Source organism: Daktulosphaira vitifoliae, unplaced genomic scaffold, assembly GCF_025091365.1.
Source record: "Daktulosphaira vitifoliae isolate Bord-2020 unplaced genomic scaffold, ASM2509136v1 Scaffold_1, whole genome shotgun sequence".
In the NCBI taxonomy this organism is placed as follows: Eukaryota; Metazoa; Arthropoda; class Insecta; order Hemiptera; family Phylloxeridae; genus Daktulosphaira; species Daktulosphaira vitifoliae.
Genome location: NW_026099572.1, coordinates 53,330,544 through 53,340,789, shown reverse-complemented (window position 1 = coordinate 53,340,789; position 10,246 = coordinate 53,330,544). Strand labels below are relative to the sequence as shown.

General features: G+C 23.4%; 1 protein-coding gene across 2 annotated transcripts in view; it reads left to right on the top strand.

The window, feature by feature from the left end:
* Positions 1-5,110, top strand: part of LOC126904863 (senecionine N-oxygenase-like) — a 7,500-nt gene extending 2,390 nt beyond the window's left edge. For both annotated transcript variants that reach the window (XM_050684181.1, XM_050684190.1), the window contains exons 3-8: positions 2,582-2,723; positions 2,788-2,909; positions 3,683-3,860; positions 3,920-4,079; positions 4,314-4,477; positions 4,552-5,110. In XM_050684181.1, the coding sequence (XP_050540138.1) occupies positions 2,582-2,723; positions 2,788-2,909; positions 3,683-3,860; positions 3,920-4,079; positions 4,314-4,477; positions 4,552-4,890 (1,105 nt within the window). In that variant the 3' untranslated portion in view covers positions 4,891-5,110. The remainder of the gene's footprint in view (positions 1-2,581; positions 2,724-2,787; positions 2,910-3,682; positions 3,861-3,919; positions 4,080-4,313; positions 4,478-4,551) is intronic.
* Positions 5,111-10,246: the final 5,136 nt, after the last annotated feature.

The window sequence follows — 10,246 nt, the reverse complement described above, 5'->3', positions numbered from 1 at the left end:
GTATCTAGTCGAAGACATTACCCTTCAAAATTGAAAAAATTTCCCTCGTTCCCCGTAAATGGGGGAAACCTCCAAAAAAATTACAAATTTAAAAATCGCTAATTTTCGAAATTTTTTCAATTTTTTTTACTAAAAACTGCCGTAACTTTTTTAAAAATAAACATATCAATATAATATTTCTTTTTATAGATGAATGATGTCATTACCTATCATTTGGTATATTTGTTTATAAATCTGACCCTTTACCTGCCCACAGAAGGGAATTTAAAATGACAACTTTTTTTACAAAAAATCAATTTTTTCAACTTAACTTTTTAAAGTGTTCCAACACTTTTATATATATCTTAAATTAAATCTAATGTAATATACTTTAATTTGAAAAAAAAAATTTGACCTCTGGACTTGTCTTCGCGGTGAAAATGGCTACCAAATGCTATTTTTGTGTGAAAATTCTCGATTTTATTTTTTACATTTTTAACTTTATAATGCTATGACATATTGAAAAGTGTATGTATCAGCATAATTTTTTTATGAGAAATAATATTTTTTAATAATCCCTTTTTCATTCGACATACTTTATCTTAATCGAGATATTAATAAGGAACCAGCAGATCATAAATATATATTTATTCTTATATTATATTTTAAAATCAAAGAACTACTAATCATGATATAATTAAGGAAATACGAGTTGATTTTGGAATAATACACCGATTTTTTAAAATTAAACACTATCTAAAGATTTGCATCGAAGTGTTTTTTCTTGATAGTGATATTGATACTTGATAGTGATTTTGATACTTGATCCAACTATGCCACGTCACCACTGTGCCGCGTCCCCCCTATGCTGGGTTTTTTTGTTTTACTATTGTATGTACTATATGTACTATTTTGTTAGTGAAAAGTAACCCTATTTAAACTACTATTAAAATATGCATAATTATTTGATTACATTCAATTAACCAAATTTTTTATGATTAATAACGCATAATAAGATAAAAGTATTTTTTTGATTAGAAGTTTAGCAGTAAACGTATCAAATGTGCTATATGTTGCATAAAAAAAAATAACATTGAAATATTGCTGAGTATGCTAGTTATTTTTAAGTAAGAAATTTATATACTTAATTGTATTTATTTTAGTTCTATTAAAATGTCAGTACAAATAAATAAATAAATAAATAATTTATTTTTTATATATTTTACACTTAACTCGAAATAAATAAAGAAATAAACATTGAATAAAAAAAATATGCTGATTAACTTTTTAACAAGTAAGCAATGGATAAATATTTTTTTTAAATTCTTTGTTGTATGCACTAAGAGAAATTTACTACCTATACAGTTTTTTAATAAAATCAAATAAAATTTAGTTATAAATGTAGATATACATACAAACTAAAGACTTTAGAATATATACATATATATATATATATATATATGAACTTAATTTCATATTTAAAATTATTAATTGTGATTCACTTATAGACAACATATTTTATTATTTTGACTTTAAAATAATTGACTTAATGCTGGATATAGTTTAAGATTAATCAAATGTATTGCCTTAATATGGTATGAAATTTTTTTTAGCATCACATCTGGGACAGTACATTAAAAATATTACTTTGAAAATTTGAAATTTTACTTAAGTACTGAGGGGTTCAACAATATATATAAAGAAGTCATATAACCTATGAATATTATAAAAAAACCTACGTTTTACAAAACAATATGAAATCTACATTTATTTAATAAACGTTAAGATTAGAAAATATTCATACTCAAGACTTTTGGATGTGTGAAAATAGTTGTAAAATTTAAAATCAAATTAATTTTGTCCAAAATAATTAATTTGTGTTATTAATTTGTATTACATTTCAAGAAGTTAATTCTAAGCATTTTTTCAATATGTGTTTATTATTTACAAAACAAAACTATTTGAATTTATTCTTAAATTATAAATAAGTAGGTGAGAAAAATATTCAAGATTTTATAGTTTTTTTTAATGTTAATCTCTTTCGGATTTCAATGTATACATTCAAAGGCACAAATAGTGTTATGAACTTAGGTGTGCTCAAGTTCTAAAGACCAAAATAATTTATCTCGTTCTACTGAATATGATGTAGTGAAGCTTTTATTAATCTATTTATAAATAAGCAATTATGTATAACATTACAAACATTTATTCCTATTATTGTAGTATTTCGACTATAATTATTAAAACCAAAACATATTACAAGTTATTTATAAAAAATACACATACTACATTGATGACATTACTCACTCGCAATATTAAAAGATAAGATATCAAAGAAACAGTAATTATTTTTACAAAAATTTGGGATACTATTATACTTTTCCTTACAAAATTTTGAAAGAACGGTAAAATATGCTTGGAAGTGCTAAATAACAAAAGCGCGCCCCTATGGCATCTATGTATACCGTAGATTGTGATGGGTTTATTTTTTTGATGTTGAAAAGAGGATTTTGTGATCAAGTGCTATGAAAATAACTGATGTAGACAATTTTAATTTTACTTCTGTATATTTCAACTAATTTTATTTTAAATATTTCCATAGAACAAATTTGCCAAAAGAAGTAATGGAATATCCAGATTTTCATTACCAGATTAAAGAGAACAAGTCCTATTTGGATGGTAGTAGTGTACAACAATATTTAGAAGATTATGCTGAAAATTATGGATTAAAAAAATATATTAAAGTATTATTAGTTAAAATTAAATATTACATAAAATGATTTTTCTATGATTTTATAATTATTACAGTTTAACTATCATATAAAAAAGGTTAATCCCTTGGAAGGCAAGCGATGGCAAATTATTGTGACTAATTTAAAAACAAAGATCATAGAAACGTTGGATTTTGATCAAATAATAATTTGTACAGGGTAAATATATCTACAATTTTAGATTAATATTTCTTATATTATATTTAATTACTCTCATTTTGGGATATTGTTGTCGTAGCATTCAATGAATATAGGTTTTTTTTTATTAATCTTGAAACTTTAAAAGCAAAGGCAAGTAAGTACAGTATTAATAATACAGTGTTAGATTATTTGCAAGTCTAAAATTTTACAGTATTTACTTTATATTAAATTTAGTTTTACAAATTGGTGTTTTTGAGAAAATTTAACATTAATTCGGTTTGTTTTTGTTTGGGGTCAAATGTTATGTAGAGGTTTGGATAAATATCTTATTTAGTCTGTTAAATTTTGTATTTGATTCATTCAGTAATGATATATTTACTGTAAGGGCCACTTCATAGGTTTCACATTTTGGTAGGTCAATTTTTGATATGTGGTGGTATCCTTGAGTAAGTCCGCATATGTTTATTGTATTGAATTAAACATTACATAATTATAATTTTAAGATAAGATGCATGGTTAATAATGATAAAGTTGACACATAGATGCATAGATATATGATAATGTAAATGTTACGACAGGTAAATTAATTATTTGAGTTAAAGTATTTTTTTTTTATAATTTTTAGTTTTAAATTATAAAATTATTTGTTTGTATATTAGTAAATGATTATAGTATTGTCTTCGATATATGTAAGATAAACAATGCAATGCAGTATATAATGACATATAATAATTAAATTTTTTATGTTGTTAACTCATATTTATAATAATGCATATTATTGTAAATTTCAGTAACTTCTGTCATCCAAAAATACCAAATATCGAAGGAATTGAAAATTTCAAAGGTATAACAATTCATAGTTTTGAATATAAAGTACCTTCCAAGTTCGAAAATAAAAAAACGGTAGTTGTTGGCAGTGGATTTTCTGGCTTGGACATTTCATTTGAAATTTCGAATACAGCTTCAAAAGTATAACTTTGAAGTAGAAATTATATATTTACGTAGAAACTTAAATAATCAATTTTTAGGTTTATTTAAGCCATCATTCTGAAAGACTTAAAAATTCTCTTTCTGGAAATATTCCTTCAAACTTTATCCAAAAAGGTGATATACATAATATTTTGGAAGACGGTGTTATATTTGATGATGGTTCATTTGAAACAGTTGATTCAATCATATTTTGCACAGGTGTGAATTGATTAATGATTTTATAATAGAAATTTATACTCTCACATAAACGACAAAATTAGGTTAGAATATTTTCAGATTGAGATTTAAAATATGGACGAGTTGAACTTAAATATTTACTTGATATCATTGTTTATAACAATTGTACCGATTTTTCACATATTGAAAACATTCTGCGTTTTATTTTAGTACATTTAATTAATTTTACCTAATATTATATCTTTTATTTTGTAGGATATAAATTTGATTATCCATTTTTAAGCCCGGAGTGTGGTATTTACATAGAAAATAACCATATTCAACCACTTTTTAAGCATATAGTTAACATTGAACATCCTACAATGTGCTTTTTAGGTATTCCTATCAAAACAGCCCCGTTTCCTTTGTTTGATTTACAAGTATAATATTTTGATGATTTATAAATTATATATAAAAATATTGAAACTTTTTCAAAAATATTTACTTTTTTTAGGCACGATTCGCTAAAACATTTTTATCAGGAACTAAATGTCTACCTAACAAAGGAGATATGTTAGAAGATACTCGTAAAGATGTGGAAAAAAGATTAGCTAACGGAGCGCGAAAAAATGAACTACACGATTTAGCTGCAAAATCTAAGGACTATTTTGATGATCTTGCTAATTTTGCTGACATTAAGCCAATAGCTCCTGTAATTCTTCGTATTTTTTGCGAGGCTTTTATGCGTGTCATGACTAATTTTTTCAGCTATCGAAAAGATTTGTATAAAATTATTGACAAAGTTCACTACACCGTCAAATATACATATGAAGAAAATCCCATCACGAAGTGAAACATGTAGTTTAAAAAACTAAAGAGTAATAAAATTATGGATATAACTGTTATTTGATTAAGTTTAACATTTGTTAAAAAAGTAACTTATATAATTAATATTTTTTTTTATTATTATCATATATATTATATTAATTTTCCAATTTCATTATTTAGATTTTGCTAAATATTTGTTTAGAATAAAAACAGATGTTCAAATATACAAAAATAATTTAGTCCTACTTTTTATTATTATCAGTGCGTCTTTATTTAAGCTATCATTTAGATGAGTTATTTTGTAAAGTAACTCTTTTGAAAACATTATTACATAAAAGTAGTTGTTGACAGTGGAGTTATGTTTTTTTATGTTTTAGAATTATGTTGTTAATTCATATTCATAATAATGCATATTATTGTAAATTTGCTTAAAATTTAATAAAAAAACTAAAATAGACATTTTTTAAGTATAATTAACTACATGTTACTGTAGAGATTTTTAAATAAATTAGATTTTTCTTTAAGCAAAATTAAAAATTATTGTCATATCTTTAATGAATAGTACTGTACATTTTGTGATCGATTTAAAACACAAATCATTCTTTAAAAATTGTTAATTTTTGTAATAATAAAAAATTTTTGGAATAATAAGAGGAACTACTTTTTTAATTTGATTATATGATAGGAATAATAACTACAAAAAATGTTTTCATATAATTTTATTTGCATGTTATTATGAAATAAATTTATTTATAAGCAATCAATTTAAAAAAAGTACTTAATAATAAAAAGAATAATTTTTTGAAATATACAATTCGAGTTTTATTAGAAAAGAGTTTTTTATTAATTAAATTGAGAAAAAAATATTTTGATTATTAAATTTAAGGTTATATAATGAGTATAAATGTTTTATGCATATACAATATGATGATTTATTAATTATATGAACGAAAAGACGAACAAAATAAAGTTTGATTTTATATAACCATAGTAAATAACAACTTTATTACATGACAATTTTTTTTCTAAACGTGTATTGTATAAGTAGGTTTCAGAAGTTTCAAAATAGAAACCTATTATTATTTTTTAATATTAAATGTTGAATAGTCAAAATAAAATTTTGTAATATTACTTTTAAAAAGGTGAGGAGTGGAGAGTGCTATCGTCTTCTATTTTTACTATAAAACAGTGAAAAATATTTTTTTTACGTTGTGCACCGCTCTTGCTTAATACTAAAAATTATAATTATATTAAAAATTTTAAAGTTAGTAAATGAAGACTATTGTAATCGTATCCAAATTGTATGTCAGATAGTTCAAACACAGTCTTATCCTTTAATGTTTGAGCTGATTATTTTCTTAATTCTTCCGTTTTTTGTAAAACTACTGATTTAACGTACCAAGAATCTCTTGTCATTAGAATTTGATACCGAGCAATTAAATCTACAATCTAAATTTATAATTTCTAATATTTCAGAGGAATATTACAAAACTTCAATAAGATTTTATTACTTCATTGGCCATTTAATTGTGTAAATGATAATATAGGTTTCACTTTTAAAATTCACTCTTAAAAATAATTTGATAATTATAAAAAATTAAAAAATAATTTATAGCTTTGAAGCGATGCTGAAAAGGTATTAGTTTGACCCAAATAAGTGTTTTTTTTGTCCATGAAAATTCTCAGCTTTCACAGAATTGATTTTGTTAATGTATACGTCACAAGAACCTGATTTTAATCTAGTTAAACTTATCAGCATCAATATTTAAAAAAAAGCTCTTAATTTTAGAAATTAAAAAAAAAACCTTTTATGTTTCTGTATAAAAAAGCATTTTTTAAAAAAAAAATTTGCACTTAAAAACGCTCTTAATAAAATTTGAATAGAGTATTAGAAACAATAAGCTTTTTTTTAGTATGCTATTTATGAAACTTCGATAAAAACCTAAGTAAAGGAATAGTTTAAAAGTAACTATCAACACACAAAAAAGAAATTGTTTTGAACTCAATTTTAAAAAATTTTCCTAGTCGATAACGCTCGTATATAATTTTTTATGTTCTTACTATTATAAATGAGATTAATTTTAATCCCGATGCTTACACATATGAATTTTATATCAATTTTATTAGTAAATTTTGAATCAATTCAGTTTAAACTTTAATAATTATTAAACTATTGTAATGTCGAACAGTATCTATGTATAATTTTTATATTCTACTTACCACTTAAAATTGGCAAGTAAATCTACTTTTCATTTTTTACAAAAATACCTCATAAAATATAGGTAACTTTTTCAGATATTACTAATCTCTGGATAAAAGTTGATACATTTTAGCAATAAACCAAATGGTTCAATAATATTTTTATCTCTTTTCTTCATAACAAATCAAATATGAGTTCTTAAAAAAAATAATTCGTACCCGATTGTGGTAAAATTACAGTTATAGTTTTAGTTTTGTTATTGCCTACAAAGAGTAAAATTTGGTATGTCAACAAAAATAACACTGCATTATTTCAAAAAACTTATAATTATTATAACAAAAAAAAAATTAACTTGACAGAAAAACAATTTATATTTAATATATTATAGACCTTGTGCACTTTAAGTTGGTAAAATAAAACTTTGCAATAGATCGATTAACAGTAGAAAAAACCTAAGTTTTTTTATGTTATATTTATTTATGTTTATCTTGCTGAATTTAATTATAAAACAAAAAAAAATATTCATAGCATGCATTATTATACTAACTTTATTTATATAAAAATTAGGCAATGTTAAAATACTTTTGTGAAGCAAATTTGTCTCATATCCAACTGTCATTTTATTTCAATAATTTAAATTTTATTAATATTGACACTATATTATTATGTATTCAATTCGTACCATACAGGCATTGTTAGACTGAAACTGAAGAAAATAGATAGTCTTTATTATGATTTTTCTTTCTTATATTTTCTTCTTTCTTTTTCTTTGCTAACATCGGTTTACAATTTATCGCAGTGAATAATTTAAGTTAATCACAATATGATGATTTTTGTCTTATAAATAAATACATTAGTTTATCTAATATCAAAAAATGTTTAATATACAAAAATTTCAGTAAGTAAATAAATGAAAACCGGCGTACAACTGTTTTATTATAATTAAAAGTAAGTAAATTAATTTTTTTTAAATTAAATGAATGTCGAAAAAAAAATAAGGAATTAGATACCTCGCATTTAAAAATAAATTATGGAATAAGATACCCAAATATTAAACGTCATCAATATAAATTGCATTTGTATTTACTAATTTGTTAATTTTCTTGCCAATTATCTTAAAAATTGATTTGTATTTTAATAAACTATTGTTCAATTTGATTCCATTTTTAATATCTTTAGCTCTTGCGTGTTGATCAGAAGGCAAGTGAACGTGACTAATAATTATTGTGTTATCGTCATCGACGACTGGTTGTTCATCATTGTCTAAGAAGTCCATATTAGAAGAGCATGATATTATCACTGGGCTACAATATCCTTCATCGTCTACGGTCGTGTAGGAAGAGCAAGATGAATCAAAACTAGATGAACTAGATAATATAATTTTCAAGTTGGATTCATTATCAACTTGATTTTTAATTGGTTTGGTCAACTTTTTCGCATAAAATTGTTCTACACGGTTGAATGTATTGAAGACCCATTCTTCAATTTTTTTGTCGGGTAAACTTGAAATGACATTCAACGTAAAAAAATGCTGATAAAACAATCTAATAAGATATCTATTAGAAAAACTACCAGTTTTTTTATAGTCTTCAAAACCAGCTTTAAAAAATGCATCAATTTTTTCCAATGTCTGTTCTATATTCCATGTGTTAACTTCTTCCCAAATATCATCTTCTAGCTTTTTTTCAGCAAAACCAAAACCCGATACTATCTTACAAGATTTTTCGGTTGATTTTTTTTTCTCCTCATCAATCATTTCAAGATCAGTAACATCAATTTTAATATCGTCATACCCAATTTTTTCTCTGTACAAAGCCGTATAGTACATTTTAATGGGCTCTTCGTATGACGGTATATTATAGTACTTTTTGATTTTATCTACTACAGAATTTGGGACTAGCGTGATTTGAAGTTTGTCTAATAAATGTGATAAGTTTTTCACATCGATAATTGCTTGTAAATTAGCTGCACCTAGTTTTTTTTCATAAAATTTCCATAAAACAATAGTATCTATATCGGTTGATATTGGATGATCGCTTTTAGGAATCATTGAAAAGTCAATCTCAGTCCTTTTCATTATATTAAAGTTGTATGTTTTTGATTTCACAATTAACAGAATAATTAAAGACAAATTTTAAGACACTTTTAGCTTACAACACAACTGAAATACAAATGAACTACTAAATACATCTAAACAAAGTTGGTGGTTAGGGTAATATTTTTCTTAATTTATTTATGCTAAGTAACAGATTATTTGTACATTTATGAAATAATTATTATTAGTACTATAAGTTATAAAAATATGTCAATTTTGTTTGATAACAGAACTATTTTAATAAAAATAAACGCGTATTTATAAATAAATTAATAAGTAAGGAGGTAGCAGTATTTATCATAAAATAATTTGGACTAGCATAAAAAAATTGTAATTTAAATATAAATTAATTAGATTAATTAGAATTTTTCTAATTGTTTCACTAATTTTATTTTTATTTTATGAACTTATAAATAAATTTTTAATATTTTCTATTTGCAGTGATCTTTATTATAAAAACTTACTATATCTTTAAAAAACATATTGTAATACATTTCAATATTCTTATGAAGTGTAGAACGATTCTTGTTTTGACACGATTTACTATTATCGAAGAAAAAGCCAGATATTTGCTAAATTCAAACAGTAACATAATTTTGTACTTATAATATTTAATAATTATTCATACTTACACACGTTTGTAAACAAGTGATAACAAAAAAGCGTATAGTAATATTTATTTAATTTATATTAACTATTATTTAAAATTTCGCTTATAAGACAATAGTATGTATGAAAAAGTGACGATATTTATGTGTAATAACTTATGCTTAGAAATATTAGAGTATATTTAAAATATAATGAATAATTATAACTAAAAATGTATATTTGATTTTTATATTTATAATTAAAATAATGCAATGATGGATGTTTATTTATGAACAAATATACTAATGTTATTTATTGTCACGGGTTTGCGCCGTAGTGTACAAACAAAAGTTATTACAGTATAGTTGTAGATGTGGTTGTATGCACCAGCATATCTTCCTATCTACATTTTTAAATATGGTACATGTTGCCGCCTGGGCTGTTGAATGGGATGAAATTTAAGAATGGCCTACTTGAAATCTTGCACACACAAAAAAA